Source organism: Vanellus vanellus (genome assembly GCF_965231255.1).
Source record: "Vanellus vanellus genome assembly, chromosome: Z".
Taxonomy (NCBI): Eukaryota; Metazoa; Chordata; class Aves; order Charadriiformes; family Charadriidae; genus Vanellus; species Vanellus vanellus.
This window is the reverse complement of record NC_138908.1, coordinates 62,584,637-62,603,606: the sequence shown is the minus strand read 5'-3', so window position 1 is coordinate 62,603,606 and position 18,970 is coordinate 62,584,637. Positions and strand designations below refer to the sequence as shown.

The following is an 18,970-nucleotide window of genomic DNA, read 5'->3' as shown; positions in this document are numbered from 1 at the left end:
TTTTAGGTGCTGTGAGGTTTCCCTCTGTTGCAAAATGGGGAACTATATGTTCCAGAGAAGTCCTGAGATGTGACACAACCTCCATATCATCTTTAGGCAAGTTATTTTGCTTATGCAGTGACTTCTGGAGATACTGTGTTTTAAAATGTTACTGCAATTTATTCTTGCACTTACATTTCAAATGGAAAAGAACACCATGGTTTGGTCTTTTCTGCTGATTTTAATATAGCATCCCACTTTTGTTATAGTGCCATGGTTTTATGGCTGTCAGTGATAATCTGAAATTTCCACCTACTCAAGTAAATATGAACTTTGTTCTCATCTGTGTTCGAGAAACAATATTTTAGAATCATAGAATGGTTTAGGTTGGAAGGGACCTTAAAGATCATCTGGTTCCAACCCTCTTGCCGTGGGCAGGGACACCTTCCCCCAGACCAGTTTGCTTAAAGCTCCGTCCGGCCTGGCCTTGAACACCTCCAGGGATTTTATGTTCAGTAGGTACAGGGTAAGCAGTAACAGTTGTGACTGAGTGTTCAACTCTTAATGTCCCTTGCACCTCAATTAAAATCCAGGAATTAGAAAGATGAGGAGTTCACATGGGTGCGGTGCTTATAGAGAAATACAGATTCTAGAGCTTTTTGGAACTTCTCTTAAGAAATAAAGACATTTTCTATAAAATTCTCTTTAATTGTGCAGATGACATCAGAAGAATGTAGATTTGTAGTGGACATTTCCTACATTCCAGTTGTTACTTTAAGTGGAAATACTGAGAGAATTAGGTATTTTTTAGCAGGCTTTACACTTCAGCTCTTAGTTATTACAAAGGGTGTATTTGAGTCATCAGTATGTCAGATTGCTTGAAAAGTTCATGCTTTTCCCTCAAAAATGGAAAATGAGCTGAACTTTTATCTCAGTATGGCTAAAAGCACATCTAAGTATCTTTTGCCTTTTGTTAAGGCAATGCCATAACATCAAACTAAGGGAGACAAAATTCAGTTGTTGGCACATCAGATTAAGTCCACGTATCTGCTAGTACCAGAGGAGCCTGCAGAAGAGAAGTGCGGATAAAATCTTGCAGATGATTCACTACGACTACTATAGGAGGGAGTAGAAATTGCTGGATGAAATTCTGAATGTGTTGAAGTTGTGGGTATGTGTTTTGGTTTGCATTCAGTGGGACGAAGATTCAACCACTGAGCTTGAAACTCCTAAGAAATGAAATACCAAGCCCATGACAAAGCTGGAAAAAAATGGGGATGTCTGTTTTTCTGGCATCTGCTGATCCCTTTGTGTTTGGCAGCAGTGCAGCAGTGAGCTCCAGATCTGCTTCTCAATTCTCTTGCCTCCAGTTCAATGTCAGTATTTTGTTTTTTGTGAGGAAAACTTGGAAGTGCTACGTTCTCATCACGGGAGGGGGTAACGTGAGGGCATTTCTGCCCCCCGCACCCCCCTTGCTTTCAGGCAACACAGGTTCAGTTCAAGCACAGAGGCATGTGCAGTGACCCGTTTGTTATTTTGAGGCCAATATTTGGATATGAGTTGGAAGCGTAGTGATCTCTGATTGCCTCTTGCACTAAGATAAGCGCAACTCTGGGAATGTCATCAGCTACTGTTGAAGGCAGTACTGGGGAACATTTTGCTGCAGCCTCAGACTGCGGAAGAGGGGAGTTGAGAGGAGTCAAGAAGCTCAGGGCTGACTGGCAGCCCCTCTCACCCGGGCTCTTGACCATTTGGCAGCCACTGGGGCATTATTCCGCAGATTCTTGTTTACAGTGGTGTAAGTCAGTGGAGGCTGCCAGCGTTGGCATCAGTTGAAGGTGAGGTGTGTGACATACCTGCAGGCAGATTGCTTTTCTGAAACACCGGTGTAAAGCTGGACACAGAACCTGGGGAAGCACCACTCCTGCAAAACCCAGGCTTCAAAAGGATGGGCTGTGTCACCACATTGCAGGGCGGGTTCTCCTCCTTTTCGCCTCCTCTCTACACCAGGGTTGGCTCAGCTGCAGTCATAAGTCCAGAGGGTTGGAACAAGGTTCTTTCATTGCCCCTTGCACCCAGGTGCCTGTGGAACGTGGAGCTGTGCCCGGCTTCCATTCCGAAGGCGCGCCGTGCTGCCTCCCCAAACTGAAGGCAAAAGCTGCACGTCTGTGAAACTGCTTAAACGTGTATGAACATTTTGCTGGGTAACTGCCAGCAACCTTGGTAATTTCGACCAGAGAAGATGATGGGGGCGTGGTGGTAGGAGTGGGTGGGACTGTTTGGTGTTACTGAGACCTTTGCTTGCAAAGTGCTTGACAAACACCCGTAATGGGATGGGGTAGAGCAAATACCGTAAGTACAGCCAGGCAGCAGGAGATTAATCACTCCTCTGGGACAAACCCAGGAGGTTTCCAGCAGGCTCTGTTTGACGAGCCCTTGTTAGAGCTTTTGCATGTTAATGTGGATCTGTGTGAGATCTTGGCTTGATGTGGGGGTGGAAACGAAGACTTTTTTCCACTGCTGATGTGTTGTCTCTTTTTTCTTGTAGGTGTGTGATGTCAAACAGTGGGCAGTCCTTGCGGCCTCCCCCACCAGCCTGCAGCGTCATGTGCCAGTATGAATATTAAGAAAGAAAAGCGTACTTCAGAGTTCAGCATCCCAGAAAGAAAAAAGGAGGAACTAAACTGAGAGAACAAATGACTGCACTGCTTGCAAAACTTGGGGCCGTTCACTTTTTCTCCTAAGAAATTTCATCTTGGCCATTGTGAGAGAGCTGAAAGAGAAGGCAAAGCAGCCACAGTGATTTTCTTAGGGTCCTTTTTTTTTCTTTCTTAATTTCATTTTTCCCCCTCGTGCCTGGATTTTAAGACTGTCAGCTGCGCTGATCACAAGCCTGGGACATCAATATGTGTCATGTCATTGTAACGTGTCGGTCGATGCTATGGACTCTCCTGAGTATTGTGGTGGCTTTTGCAGAGCTCATCGCTTTCATGAGTGCAGACTGGCTGATTGGCAAAGCAAAGCCTTCAAGCTCTGAGGATGTGGACAACAGAACAGGGGGGTCGCAGGAGCCTTACCATCCGACATTGGGCATCTACGGGCGCTGCACCAGAATCTCCCACATGCAGCTTTCTAGACGAGACACGCTTTGTGGTCCTTACGCCGAAAACTTCAGTGAGATTGCCAGTGGGTTCTGGCAGGCAACCGCTATTTTCCTAGCTGTGGGAATCATGATTCTCTGCGCCGTGGCTTTTGTGTCTGTCTTTACTATGTGTGTGCAGAGCATTATGAAGAAAAGCATTTTTAATGTCTGTGGGCTGCTACAAGGGATTGCAGGTACGTGTACTTTGAGAGCAACTAAAGATTTTAATTTTGGGGCCATTCAGCTGAAGAAATTTAGTGATTCTGTCCTGTCTACAGACAGGCTGCGTTAGGCAGACCCAAAGTGGTTCTATATACTGGTGTTTATTCAAACACAACTGAAATTTATAGCTACACAGCATGTAATACATTGACATTGGCAGCAGAATTTCAGCCTGATGCGTGCCAAAATGAACTGACCAGTGTTCCTTTTGTTTGCTGTTCAGTTTTTTCCCCTCTATTTGAATTTCTTTCAGTAACAAAAACTTCTCTTCTTTGTTACCAGCAGAGAGCAAAGTTAATACTCACGTTAAGGCAGTCTATCTCCCCCTCGCTACTTTAGTAATTTTTTTGTGGACCAAAGGCAGTTCTCTCAGTGTCTCAGAGGCTTCATGACTGCGATGAGACAAAATACCACCCCAGGGATAAGAACAGCCTGCAGTCACACACCCCGGTCTCCAGTGTTTCATGCTAAGCAGCCTCCTTCAAGGCTGTGAGCTTGACAAGCGATACTTTATGATAAACCCTTCCTTTAGTCAGCTTATTGTTCAGCTGCAGTTACATAGCCCAGTGAGCTTATCTTTTCACTGTCCAAGTATCAGCTGTGCTTTTCCTGAAAAGATGAATGGGTTCTAGAGATTTGGTGTTCCTGCTTAAACCCATCGATTTTACAGAGATTAAATGGCTGTTAGTAAACTGACACTGGACAGCCCAAGTTAGAGAAGTATTTGGCTTTCTGTACTCGCCAGCGAGCCGTGCAGAGGACCTGTCCCATACGTAGGTTTTCGACTTTTGTGCTCTCTGTGTGTGGTTTTCTGGAGGAGGTTGTCTGGTCTTCTGCCCTACCTCTAGCAGCCTTCAGAGACCCCTGAGGAGGGAGGGAATGAGCAGGGCCACCTTCTCTTTCCCTCTTGGTGGTGCTCTTAAGCAGATGTTTCCAATTCATAAAATGGTTTCATTACAACAAAAATAATGGGGTTTAACTTGTTTGCTCAAAATGTGAATCGGGCTTCTCCCCTCCTCACCTCCGCTGAGGTGGCCAAACGTGTCTGTGGCAGCTAGTCTGTGGTATCTAGACAGGAGGTGTAATGATAGGTGTTCAAACATTTATGAAGTTGTTTTGCTTCGTTGAGGCCTAAATTAATGTCATTCTAAACACACATGGGGAAGTAGGGAAAAACGGAATTTGCTGCATGCTGCAGCCCTCCAGAGCTAGTGGTACAGGGCAAGGACCAGCTGACGCTGGCTCCTGAAGCACTAGCATGGTGGCTCTCACTTTCCTCCACTTCATGCGTCCTCAGTATAAAAGTATACTACTTATTTCATGGCACCCACAATATAAGGTTTGTGCTTCTGGGGCAGAATTAGATCACTGAGTTGGCTCAAGATGCTTCTGTTCACATGATGGCATACAATTAGCACATGAATTTCCTTTAGGTAAAAATTACAGGTTTTTCTGTAGTCTCTCCTGGTTTACAGAATTTGTCAGAACTAGTGCGACAAGGAAGCAGCTCTGCAGTGCAGATTAAGCCAGGGGGAGGTTTTAGCTCATTACTTTCTTACCCTGTACTCCAGAAGTAATCCATGGAACCTGTTTTTCAGGAGATGACATTACTTCTTTTCTGTTGGAGGGGTACTTGTATGGGAGAGATTGGTTAGCAGCACAAGTAGAAGTTTGGCATGTCAGACTTAGGCCTGTCGAAAAGATAACTTTACTTACAACTCCAATACCATCTCAAAATATCTAGTCTAACATCAAGATCAGTAGGAAGTGTGTTCTTGTATATTAGTATGCTGGTGTAGAGACCATGTATTTGTGAGAAAATACGTGCAAAGACAGTTTTATGTTTTACTATCAAACCTGCTGTTCCTATAATGGGACTTGTAGCTTCAAGAATTGAACAGTACAGCCAACAAAGCATTTCTTACACGTTAGGGGATAGATCAGTCCTTTTTGAGCTGTACTGAAGATAGAAGCACTTCCCTTCTTATAATTCAGATAAATGACACAGCATGAAACCGGGTAATAGAAGGGTCATGTTACTGAAACCGTTGCTATGAGAAGTACGCCTGCCAGTATTTGCAGCCAGGCGTCTTGTGGCTAGCAACTCGTTTTCTCAAGATTAGTTTTATTGGGTCCACTGCTACTTTTGTGCCAGTAGCATTACAGCATCTGCTTGCTTAGTTGAAATTATTTTCCTTATGACTTATCACAGCTGTTAATTTCGACTTTCTCAGTTCCTGAGTTTTGGAAAATGCTTAAGAAGTTGTTCAAGGACAGTTGTCGGCATTGTTAATCCATACAGGGATTAGAATAGATAGACTAGTGCCCTGACCAGAGAACAAGATATAACCCTGCCTTAATCATCTTAAGCATAAGATCATTCTTTCAAATGTGAACAATTATGTTTGTAATAAGCATAGGAGAAGAATTCACAAAATCATTTTGTTTATCAGCCTATATCAGTCCAATATTTGCAAGTATGTCAAACATCTAATTTTCAAAGATGAGATGCACCCATGGTAGAGTCATCTCAGGATGAACTCAGGATCTTGCAGGCTTAATCTCATTTAAAATCTCTATATCTTTGCAGTAGAGATTTAATATAATTAAAAACACACAACAAGTTCATTTATTCCTGGAATTCATCATGACAAAACAATAACAGACACCGGATATATCTTTTCAGTATAGTAACATTGGTTGTGACCTGGATGATGCCTACGGTGAAATTACAGAACAGAAAGCAACATCTCTTCTGCTACAGCCCTTGGACAAATGTGCAAACTCTTATTTAGGTCAATGGGAAGGAGCCATACACATATCTGGTCCATAGAGGGTTTTTTGATAGCAGAAAGTTAGAAATACAAAACCATAAAGGAAGAAAATATGGCTTTTGTTTAAACTCTTGTGATTCCTTTGTTATAGAGCAAGACCTTCTACCGCTTATTTTTGGACTGCAGTGCCTTTCATTTTGGAGCTGTAGAAACAGTAATCAGTGGCCCTGTTTTTGGAGATGTTTGAGGATCGTTTCATCTGAAAAAGCATCTTGTCTCTGCAGTAGAGAGTGCAAAGAATGGAGCTGTGTAATTAAATAGATAATTACTACCCAGCAGCAAGAAGACCAGGCAGACTTTCATTTAAATGTCTTTTTGGGAAAAGTATTCTATTTTTACAGTCTGTGAATCACTTGAAATGCAGAGGCTAGACAAGGCAGCATGTTATTATATGGTAGCTGATAAGAACCAATTCAAGGTACATTTTCATAGTAATCATATAGTTATAGGAAGTAAATAATTGGTGATCTCTTATTGACATATCTTGGTATGCACATAGGATAGTTGCATATATGTTTACAAGCCTTATTTGGGCTTGTAAGGGTACTTCACTTTGGTGCTAAGTAATATAATCTAAAGATAACCCAGACAGCGCCTAAAACAGATTGGGTTTCCATCTCTGACACAGTTTCCTTTATGAAGTTCATCATCAACAACTTTTCTTGGCTTTTTATTTTTTTAACCTCTAAGGGCACAGCTGGGCAAAGCTGGTCCCCGGCGTTGTGGCTGGGCGGACATACCCCCTTGCCCACAGCTGGCAGCTGCCTGACTTGCCAGTGAGCCACAACCCACCAGTGACACCCCGACAGCACACCGGAAGCTAAATTAGCAGAACGTATGTTATCTCAACCACAGAAGTTGAGCAGGCCCCTGTGTTTCCTTGTGGAAAGCTATGCCATCATGTGCCTGGGAAGGCTTTGGGGAGAGCGGAGGGGAAAGGTGGCTGGGTTTGGGAATTCAGAATCTGTTACTCCGGCTTTGCCATGCTGGAGTGGGGCTGCATTGCCAGGCAGGTTGACTGAAAGGGGATAAAGTGGTTCCTCTTCTCTAAAGTCTTCCCAGAGTGCTGATGGCTTCATCTTGGGAAGCTTCTCGTGCGTCACTCCCTTCTCACTGCTTTCTCTGTTCACGATCCACTGTCTCCTAGCTTAAACTGGGCTTGACTAAATGGGTTACTGACAGACGCATGAAAAATAAAAAAAGCATGTAAAAATTGTGTTGCATCAGTCAGGAGAGCAGCTGCGTCCCAGCCGCGCGCTGAGGTGTGTCTCTGGTTTGGTCAGGTGAACGCATGGCTGCATTTTGCTGTCACGTTGCCTGTCAGCAGGCTGAGCCGCTGGCAGTTATGCCTTTCACAGACATGCATCCAGGCTGATGAAGCAGAGGTTTGTGTCTTCACAGGCTGCTGCAGGCGGGCAGGGAGCATAAGCTCCCCCTGGCCACTTTGTCAGAGTCTGTCTGCTTGGGCGCAGATACTGCAGGTTTGGGCTTTCCTCCCTCACCCCAGCAGTTTCTTCTCTGGAATTGCTGGGTGATGACTCGGCTTCTTTCTTTCCAGGGTCCTACTTTAGTATTTTTCTCTCATCACCCAACATTGAAGTTTCCTTAACGTTTCAGCCTACTTTGTTCCTGTGCAGCATTTCCTCTTGTACCCCTGCTTTGTTATGGGAGGCTGTTTTTTTACCCTGGTGCTTGTCCTGCTCAGTCCCAAGCAGTGAAGTCTCTTCCACAGTATTTTCTCTTTTCAGGTATCTGACAAGCTCTCCTGTATTCATTCTTCTGTCCTTTCCATGATTTCTTATTTTTTCCCTTTTATTACTGTTCATATCTCCTCCTGCTTCCTGCTGTGGTATCTTGAGGGCTTCCTCTATCAGAAACTACAGCAGTACCTGGGCAATAGTTCAGTTCCAGAAGTGTAGCTTCACCCTCAAGTGCAAGAAAACTTCTCCACAATTTTCTAAAATTAAGAGGTGAAACCCAGTTTGAAGCCAGCTGCGTCTCTACTGCTGGAAGAGTATTACATCTCTTGCACTAAGTAGTTCGGCGTGTTATACTTAGTGGTCATCTTTTCCATTTGGAAGGCTGGGTGATTAGGAAGATGGCCTGAGCAGAGTGTGATGGGAACCATCTGAAGGGGAAGAGGATCTGGAGCTGTTTGTGGGGGTGTATGAAGTAGGATCCGGCTGTGCTGGGTGGGCTTGTGGTGCATGTGGCCGTGCGGCTGCACACCCCTGGCTGCTGGAAGGTAAGGAGGCCGTTGGGAGTTGCGGAGGAGGAAGCTGAGGAGGAAGCGGGAGGTCAGCCAGGACTTTCCTCAGAGACAGGAGAGAACGCAGAAGGAGAAGCAGGCTGCTGTGGATGGGGCATGGGGCTGCTAGAGCTCTTCGATGCTCAGAGCATGACGCAAAAGGTTATGATTGTTGCAGAATAGTTTAGAATATTTGGTTGTAGGCAACAGCACACTGTAAAAAAAAAAAAGGCATTTTGCCTGAGAAAGAGCCAAGCTGGCAAGCAAGGAAGAAAGCACCTTGTAAGCTCACGTTGCTGCCTGCAGGCGACGGAAGCTGTTGCTCAGCCAGGGAGCCCAGGCAGTAGGAGAGCAGAGCAAGAGTGGTTTTGCCCTCGAAGGCAAGGAAGCTTCTTGTTTGTCTTTCTAAAATGCAGAGCATGCATTTTTCAAAAGTATATTTCCTCTTGGATTCAGCTCAGAGTTTTTCTTTTCTGATGCCAGAATTCTAAATTCTTGGGGTGGGAAGAAAGAGAAAAGCAGGGGGGGGTGGGGGAAGGGGATTTATAATGGAAATCCTGACAGTCTGAACTGCTTTTGCTGTCTGCGGTATAGTGCTTCCTGTAACCTATATGGCCAAATGCCAGCACGACATCTAATACACACTTGGCTGCTGAAAGTTCAAGCAAAGGGGACTGCCGTGTTGGAATATGCCAGGGAAGGAAAATTGAGTTCAAGTGCTAAATTGCTGTTGAGCCTGAGGGAGAGTATTAGTAACTTCAAAGAAATAAAGTGAAGATTTCAGTTTTTTGTTAGATTTGGTAGTCAGCTCATCTCCTGTGCTACCAAGGGTGGGCATGTGGGAACCAGAAGACACCCAGCAGATTGTAAATAGAACAGAAAAATAAACAAAAAATACAGGTTTTCAGTGATCAACTTTGGCAGCTGGTTGTCTCAGCAAGCATAAATCTCTTCCATCAAACAGTGCTCAGTGTGAGACTCTCACAGTACGCATGGAGAAATGTTTTACTGTGGCACATGTGCACACCAGGGTCCATTACCTCTCCTGGTGTAGGTGAGATGCCGAGGACTTCCTTACACCCCTGCCCTGGCGACGTGGGGTAAGAGAGCGCTGGCTGCCTCCTGAGAAGCCAAGGGATAGCGGGAGGGTAGCTGGGCTCCCTTTTCCATGGATTTTTTCTTCCAGGCCTCAGAGCCAAGACTGATGCTGCTGTTTGTATACAGGATGCAAACTCTAGGAGAATATTTAAACCTAAACCACGACACTCAACAAATGCTGTGTTTTCATTCAAATGCAAGAAAAAAGATGAAAGTGGCTTTTTCAAGACCAGGGGCTAATTTGTGCTTAGCTCCTGTCTTCAGTGTGCCTGGTGTGGTGGTGAAGGAAATTGGTGGTTTTGAGTTTTGCTTCCTTCCCCCATGCAGATGGCCTGCACGCTGCTGCTGTATGACCCATGAAGCCACCAAAATTCTCCCCTTCCTGCATCCCCCTAGCCCCTTTCCTTCTTGCTAAGCCTTAGTTCCTCTGCAGCTCCTTCCCTCCAAACCCCTGAGGACTTACTTGTGCTGCAGGATCAGTACTGAAGAAATGTAATACCACGAAAAAGATGGCCTGCAGCCCTTTTACCTCTTTGCTTGAGCTGGGGCAGGTTGTTGCTTCGGCCTCCTTTACAGAGCTGTGGTCAGGAGGTGGTGGTTTTCATTCCATTTCTGCTGATTCAGCATGCGATGTGTGGTTTGGAGGGCATGGCACTCACTGGCCAAACGGCAGGGGAAAAGGTCATGGTGAGTGGTGTGAAACATACTGGGTCTTCTCCTATGCTTCTTTCAGGCTTGGAATAATTGACACGGTCTGCTACTTCCTTCCCTGACTCAGTAACGTGCCGAATTGACCATCCACAATTGAGTTTCTCATTTAGCAGCTTCAAGCCTTTTATTGAGCTGTTCTAGATTAAAAACTCAATGCTTCATTGGCTTTTAAGGTAGGATGTGAGAAGTGAACAGCCCTTGCGACTGTGCCTGAGCCATGGCCCTATGAGTGGAGAGGTCTTCATTTACCTCTGCATTGCTGAAGACTTGTAAATATTTGGCTTTTCCCCTGTAAGGTGCTTTATCTTGACTTAATTGCAGGGTTAGCATCTGCCGTGCAGGAGCACCCGTAGTGTGGTGACATGACTGCACATGGCTGATGGCCAGCAAAGAGGCAGTGGTGTCATTTCAGGGCTTGCGACTGATCTTACTTTGAGTCTCTGCCTTTCCTTCCCTCCCTCCCTCCCTCCCTCCTTCGCATGTGTATAAACATTATTAAAAGCTAATGGCAAATTTGCTCTCCCCTCTCCTAAAAACAGGAGTCTGCAGGCTCACACTTTGTTACAGAGAAGTCCAAGCAGTTAGATCACACCAATACAAAAAAAAAAAAAAAAAACAACGAAAGCTGAATCCCCCTTGTCATGGAATTCTGCCAAAGCAACCCACGTCAAGGTGATAAACTGACTTATTTTTGGCTTTTTCTGTGGGTAGCAAAATATAATCTAATAGTTGTGTCTCCCACCAGTAGCCCCCTGCACTGTAGTCCTGTCCCTGTTTCCACACCCCGACATCAGTAATGCCATCAGTTGATGTATGTTTGCATGGGTTTGGTTATGAATGAGCATCTTTGCTTTGCTTAATCAATGGGAAAAGACACATAAGCAAATGGTATAGTTAATTTACTGTTGAAAAGAGTAGGGATGCCATCCTTTTCCTCAGCTTGGGGAAGGCAGTGGTTAGGGAACTGAGAGAATTTTTAAGGGAAAAAAGTATCTGTGCAGGTTTTGAGCCATCACCTGGTTATAAACAATTCATTCTCCTGCCTCATCTTAGGGTATCGCAGGTATGCTGAAATCTGTATACGGCTGCAGTCCTCCCAGGTGACTGCAGGTATGGAGGTGTGGACTGAGCCTTGGTGCATTGCCCACTGGCAACTCTCCCCACCCTCTGACAACCATTCTTCCAACTTATCCCAAATTCCCTGTGCTTGTGCATGGAGTGTGATGTCCAGTTAGGCTTTTTTTAAACATTGATATTCTTAATGTTGTGAATTTTTCTCTTGTTTGTTGCGCAGCATTTCCAAGGGGGCCAGAGGCCATCTCTAAGGCTCTAGGGCTTGCAGAGTCTCCCCTTTCTTTTTGTGCAAAGACCTTCTTGCCTGTGGTCAGCTGCTTGCCTTTGGTGGACCTGGCAGTCATCCAGGGGGATGGAGACAGCTGCAGAGGCAGGTCTGAGGCCCTGTGCTGCTCCCTTCAGCATCTCAGCACTACCCTCACCCTTTTCCTATATCCAGTGTGGAGTGCTGAGGCCACCACGTCAGCTGGCCTGAGTCCACCTCGTTAGCTCTCATCTGATTAAAACAGGATTACTGAATCATTTCACAGGGCTGAAGGTGTCTGTTATACAGCTGCTGAGTAGGAGGGCAAGGGCACGGGCACCGCTTCGGTTGTCTGTCAGTGGCTGAAGCCATCAAAAGCATGTAAAAGGCAACCTGGTAGTATTCCTCCTGGGTAGGGATTCATCAGGGAAAGTTTGCATATGTGAAAGCCTCCTTGGGTGAAGCTAACGTAGTACATTTGTACAAATATTTTATACATGAAATTGTTCAGGTATTCAGGTAGCTTACTGACACATTTGGAAATACGAGCAATAAAGGCAGGGTTATTTTGCCTGGCTGGCAAATATTTGCCCTTCGGCTGAGCGTTATTCTCCTGTGATTGTGCAGAAGAAGAGCATGATCAGGATCACTGCCACTGAGGAAGCGACCCGCCTGCGCTGCCTGCCTGGTGGTGTGCAAGGCTAATCCTTCCCTGCCTTCACCCTTTTTCCCTTTCTCTCTTAGAATGCTGCTGCTCAGTTGTGCTGCTCCGTGGGAGCCTGTTGCAGTGCCACCTCATTGATCACAGCTGCTTAATTTCCTGTTTCTTCAGCAGCGTTTAAAAGCTTTTTTGCTATTTTGCTAGGAAATGAGAAGATAGTTTCAGGCTTTGCAATGGAAATTGGCTTTGTTAGTTTATGCTGTTGTTTAATATGGCACAACAGCAGCTGCACAGGAGACTGTCAAAACTAAATAGAATGCCTTCACTTAGCTAAACAAGCATCTGCCTAACCCCTGTCTCGGGGGTTGTTTCCAAGATGGAATGAAAAAGCTTTTACTCAGATCTGACCCCAGCACATAATGTGACATACAAATGCCCGTAACGATAGACGATCTTAGCCTGGCAGCTAACAGCGTATAAAAAACCAGGAGGAGCAATAGCTTTCTGCAGTTCCAGGCCCTTAGAAGGGGAAAACTTCTTGGTGCACAAATACAAAAAGGCTTCTCCTATAGAAAAAGTGATACTAAACTGTTTTCAGAAATGTTGTTGCACTGTAGTGCAGTCTGCTATATTTATATTTATATATTACAGCATGTTGTAATGTTTTGCTTTGGCATTTTAGGAGAAAGGAGCTGCTTTTACATCATTTGAATATAAACCAGCTGATGTTTAATAGGTTGTCTGTTGTAATCAGGAAATATATTTTAGTCTAATAATCCAAATAAAATCTAAATCTCATCTAAATTCTGTATTTCTTAAGGCTTTTTTGGAAAGCAGGTAATTAGAGATTGATAATAAAATGTAACGTGGGCAAATTGCCTTCGGTGAAAGATAGGTAAATGTTCTCTGCTGACAGACTTATACCAAAGAGTTTTAGATGAGGTCTCTGCATAAAAAAGTTATTTAAATAGTTTTCTGTTGTCATTCCTAGGCATCTTGCAGCATAGTGTAGCATTCTTTCAGACCTCTATTTTAAGGAAGCCTAAGAGGAAAGGTAACTGAGAGCTTGCAACAACTAACAAAAAGGAAAATGTAATTATGAAAAATTATCATGCTAATTTAAAGAAGTGGGATAGAGCTAATTAGGAAGTAGGAACAAGAGTATGTGCATAGCAGAAGCTGCAGTCCCAGCAGTGCCGCTGTGCTCAGAGAGGGGGGTTAAGTCTATAACAGAGCAAGCCTGAGCTCTGCGAGCCCGTAGAGCACAGTGGAAAACAGCTTGTAATGTTTTCCAGATGAATTTGTTCCTCCCAGCAGGGGGAACAAACAGCAATAATTTCACAGGTAGATTGGCTGTGAATTAAAACTCTCATTAACTGTACGTCAGCACGAAGAACTGAAAGGATTCGTTGCAGAAACCTTTTCTTCAGACAGAGCACTTGATTTTTGTTCTCTGTTCTTTCTCTTGAAGGTGGGCTTCTCTTCAAAGACACTAGGACAAGAGGAAAAACTGATTTATTAAGAAAAAGAAATCTCTGTCGTTAATATTTACTGTCCTCCTGCCAGATCCGTCTCAAGGCAAACTGTCCACAGGAGATAATTGCTTTTTTATCACATTTTACTGACATGAAATTATACAACACAAAACTGACCTTTGTACTTCTATGGCTAACAAAAGCTTAAGTGCTTTAATTTTAATTTACAGCATTAAATGGCTTAGAAAGCTGCACAATACAGATTAAATACAGAATTAATATTTGAATGAGTTGAGTGTAAGAATAACTGAATCAAATTCAACAAACCTGAGAATTATAATAGTTAATTAATCCAGCAAGCAACTTTTATACACAAATCTGTCGGTTGTACTAGGAGCCGGTCTTGTGTTGTTGTGCGCTGTGAGTGTAAATGAATGGCAGGGATAAGGCGCTTGGCTCCTCTTTCCAGCCCCTTATAAGCTGCAGGCTGCACTCTCAGTGTTTCATTCACTGGCAAGATACTTCACTCCTGGCTCCGCACAGCCCATCCAGCACCCTCTTCTGCCTTCCCCCTGGGGACTCTTCAGAAAACAAAACTATACACCCCTATGCTGCTTTGTGCTGTCCGCAAGCAATGGAAAACCCATTTCTCTTCCTTCGACTTTTTTCTTAAGACTGTCTTGTTGCAGAGACAAGAAAAACTTGAAAAACTTGGTAACTGGCAGGCTATGGATTTGATGAAGCTGTTGCCAGTATGCTGCTCAAGGTTATCATCTCACTTGTGCCTTGTGCTCCATCTCTGTGTGTCTTGTCTGAAAGGCAGATTGTCAGCTATTGGAGGCAGAAACTGTGAGCAGAGCTGCCAGGCTCTGTGGTGATGCAAATAAATAACCAAAACGAGAGAGCTGCAGGCAGGCGAGCCCCAGGGACTAAAGCAGCAGCTACAGAAAGGCAGGGATGTCGGCAGTTAAGCTTAAATTTCTGTCAAAGAAGCAAAGAGATGTAAGAGACCTGACAAGGCTCTGCCCTGTAGACACTGGTATGGGAAATCAGTGCTGAGAATTTACCATGGTTTTTCCCCTTGTGGATCGTCTGGCCACAGACTGGGCTATAAGTGGGTTTTGCTCAACTGCAGCTGTTTGCACGTGTGTTAGATGTAGATCAAGGTTTTGCTGTTAGCTGTAGAAACAGCCCTCTGGCTTTTTCGTGTTGCATAAAATGGTTGTGCAGTGCTCCCTAGGTCAAAGATGGAGGAGAACAGAGACTCCCGAGCTATTCATATTGCATTTAACTGTTTCTCCTGTTTAAAAGCAGACCATGGCTTTCAAAGCAGCACCACAACCTCTCCTGCCCTTGCTACCCCTGTGGTATTTTACCTTATTCTCCCCACATGGGCATTTTTCCTTCTCTTCCCTCTGCATCCATGCTCCTAGGAGCAGAGAGTTGTTTCTTTTTCAGGAGTCTCTGGTAGCTGCTGCTCTGGTTACCGGTAGTTGGACAGTTATGTGCTTTGGATTGCTGGCTTCTGCTTTAGCCTATGTTTTGCTGTGTTGGTGGGTGATAAAACATCTACTGTATATTTTGTTTAAGCTGCAGGAGTCCTTGCGATAAGCTCTGTAGCCTGTGACTGTCTCTCTTGTAGTTACTTGGAAGCAGGAGGCAAAGCTCCTCTTGATCTTTTTACTTGAGCACCCCTTTTTGGGCAGGTAGGGAGAGTCAGGAAGGGATCTCTGCACCCTGCACAGCTCAGCCATTGCTCCGGGCGTTGGAGCTTTGAGCTGAATACATGAGGAAGTCGGTGCCTCTCCATGAAATCCAAGGAGGGCAGTTTTTGTTGTGGGTATGTTGAATTGGCTTAATTGAATCATCTTTATTCACTTTTCCTAGCAAATACAAACCAGGTATTAATGAAATGAAAAATTATTATAAATATTAGTGATAGTTACAAGGGTGAATGTCCTGAGAAGCTTTCTATCTGCCCTGAAATGGAGTAGTGGAAGGTAGGTTTGGTAGTGAAAACGTTACCTTTTTTTTCTTTTATGGTGCTAGGCCAGTATAGGGTTCACAAAGTTAGCTATCTGAAGGAAAAATCAGGTGAGACTCTGACCATATTCAAGTCCATGGTTAAAACTTTTCTCCAAATCTTGTTTTTATCTGTGAGAAAACAGCTGTAGTTCATCAAATTATGGGCTGTAGTCAATATTTCTCCAGGAATTCCCTGTACTTTAAAAAAAAAAAAAAAAAAAAAAAAGTTTTAAATCAGTAAAGTCCTGATGACGACATTTGGCAGCAGCGCTGCGGCCTTTTGGGGATGTGAGTTTTAAGTGATGGCTTTTCAGCTTGGGGCATGCGTATCATGAACCAGTAGCTTTCAGGAGTTGTTCAGCACTCTGGTTTTTGGCAAAAAGAAATGGATGTAGCTTTAGTTCTGCTTGTGACTCAGCCATAAGTCTAGGTTTGTGAGTGATGGGGTGGTAAACTTTAAAAATGTCCTGTCAGCAGCAGCTACATTGGCATTTCAGACCTGGCCTTTTAATTTGGTGATGGTGATTTTTAACTACCAAAGGGCCTGTGATCATTGGAGAAAATGGCAACCAGCACATACCAATGCACAGTCAAAAAAATACGTAGTGTGGTCATGCCGGTTACGCAGAACAGGAAACTAGTGATGAGTAGAGGAGAAGGAACTGCTGGTGTTTAGTCTGAAATGGCTGCAGGGCTCAGCAGGATGAAAGCACAGCTTATCCAGGTCTGCCCAAGATAAAGCAATACTTTATACTTAATGTACTTTGGCCAATCAGCCAGGAAACACTGCATAAAATTTGTCATTGGTTCTTAAATGTAAGCAGTGGTGAAATCCCTTCACAGAGAACGGATATCACTCGCTAATGGATTTTGCTGCCCCAAAGAATAATGACATTTAGTTCATTCATGCCCATGGTGTTGTGTCATCATTAGAAAACGCTGGAGGAAGGACTTTCTTTTGTGAAATGTCTGGCATTCATAGACATTAATTTTAGACAGTTGGATGATGGTTTTTGCATTTTGCGTATGTTAACTGCTTACTAGCTAGGACCCAGCTTTTCTTTCTCAGTGAGGAAGCTTTCTTGCATCTGGCTGAATTTCTTTAAACAAACAATTAAGGAAACTTACTGCAGAACAGGCTAGTCTGACTGAATTGAAGAAGATGCAAACAAGTTTTTACAGCTGTTCTTGGTAATCTCTTAGTGCAGGGAAGAAAAGACAACTGGCTTTTATTTTGTTACTTGGTAGAAATTTTGGGATTAGATGAAATCTAATGGATGAACCAGCACCATACAAAAGCGCAACTTTCAGCCCACTTCTAGAAGGTGACAGCACCTTTACAAGCTGTATTTGTCAAGGTGCCAGGTTGAATAAAGGGCTTTCAGTGCAGGACAAATAAATAATATGTATGGGATCCGGAAGGCTGTATTCATTTTCTGGATAAACTGGTTGTGTTTACGCAAAAAATGTTTTTTGTAATTCTTCCTGTTCTTCTGAGTAAAATTTTAAAGAAAACAAAGTAGATTTTGATATCTGTGACCTGTCCTGATGTTTAGCTGCTTCTTACATGCCTTGTAGGAGGGAGATCTGTGATTTTTTTTTTAGCAGGGCCCGTAGGAGAGCACTGTAGCCACTAGCATATTAGGCATTTTGATTAAATCTCTCATCTATGCACACATCATGCGTGCAGGGACTCTAATGTGACTTTTAATTTCCTTAAGGAAGCCCTTCACTGCTTAGATAAAGACTGGTCCTCATAGGAGAGAAAATTATGGGTATGCGAGATGATCAGACAGGCAAAACATCTAGTCTGAGCTTTTTACTTCCCGCCTGAGGCACAGCAGGGTGTTCGGGCAGTTTAGCAAGATGGGGAGTTGAGGCTTTTGCTCCTGCATCACTAAAATGTGCTTTCCTTCTGCAGCAGTCAATCGCTTATTTAGAGGATCCCAGTGTTACCTATGCACTGGCTGTGGTACTTAGATCTCTTGGTTTGGGGCTGACTCCAGCATCCCACCATTACGAAAGCAGCTTGCTGAACTGGCAGTTTTATTTTTCTACTGTGTCATAATGTGACCAAATAAGCAGATGCGGTGTGAAATTATGTAATTTTTCTTTTTCCAGGCAAGAAAATAAATGTAGGAAAAATCCAGAGGAAAAAATGTTTATGATGAATGACTAAATAAAGCTGAATGAGTGCTAGCTGAACACAAACTCAAAAGTGGATGCAAACATTCCTAAATATTTGAAAAGTGCAAGTATAAACAGTAGGTAGAGATGCTGGAATGTTTTGCAAGCTCTGTATAGCTAGGAATAATGTGTGAAAACAAAGGATGTAGAAGAAATACGGAGATTAAAATTAGGAACTAGGCCATTATCATTTGAAATAAGCCTTTCACAAGAAAAACCGCAAGATGATAGCTCCAGGTTTAGAGAAAAAAAACACACGGTATATACTAGGGAACAATCAGTAAAGGGAGGTCAGATGGATGAGGAAGAGTCTTCTCCCCCTAATCCTGGTCCTTAGAAGTAAGGGGTGGCCACAATAGCCATTACTACATGTGTTGCGTTTGGTGTTAAACTCATTTGTTACATTTCTGTCTTTCTGTTTTTATTTCTAGGCCTCTTCCTTATCTTAGGCTTGATACTTTACCCTGCGGGTTGGGGATGCCAGAAAGCAATAAGCTATTGTGGACCTTATGCTTCTGCTTACAAACTAGGAGACTGCTCCTTGGGCTGGGCTTTCTACACAGCTATTGGTGGCACTATTCTGACGTTCATCTGTGCAGTCTTCTCGGCGCAAGCTGAAATAGCCACATCCAGTGACAAAGTGCAAGAAGAAATAGAGGAAGGAAAAAACCTTATCTGCCTCCTTTAACTCCAGTGGGGAAAAATGCCAGTGCCTGGATCTTAACCTGCTTTCCATTGACTGGACAAGCAGATCCACTTACCTGTTTCTACCATTTGTGTGACTGAGCCCCATGCATTCCAGCCCCGAACTACTGAAATGGTGTTTCTTCCTTGCTGGGCACTGAGGATCAGAGAAAGGATCCCACGAAAGCAGAATGTAAATACTTGGGGATATTTTTAGTTTCATTCTATGATCAGGTCACAGTGAAATGTATTAATCTGACTGGGGAGGTGAGGAATCACGTGTATATAGCAGGAATGTTGTTGTTACAACTGACAAATTCTGATTGATCAGACTGCCTTACCTACCTTGGTCACTTTGAAGAATTTGCATTTAAAATTAAAAAAGC

The 18,970-nt window shown here is 43.8% G+C and overlaps 1 protein-coding gene across 1 annotated transcript; it reads left to right on the top strand.

Moving 5' to 3' along the window:
- Positions 1 to 2,878: 2,878 nt before the first annotated feature.
- LHFPL2 (LHFPL tetraspan subfamily member 2) lies at positions 2,879 to 18,588 on the top strand (the record flags this gene model as incomplete). Its single annotated transcript, XM_082497049.1, has 2 exons — positions 2,879 to 3,315; positions 18,332 to 18,588. Exons 1-2 carry the CDS (start codon positions 2,886 to 2,888, stop codon positions 18,586 to 18,588), a joined length of 687 nt encoding a protein of 228 aa, XP_082353175.1. The 5' UTR covers positions 2,879 to 2,885.
- Between the last annotated feature and the right edge of the window lie 382 nt (positions 18,589 to 18,970).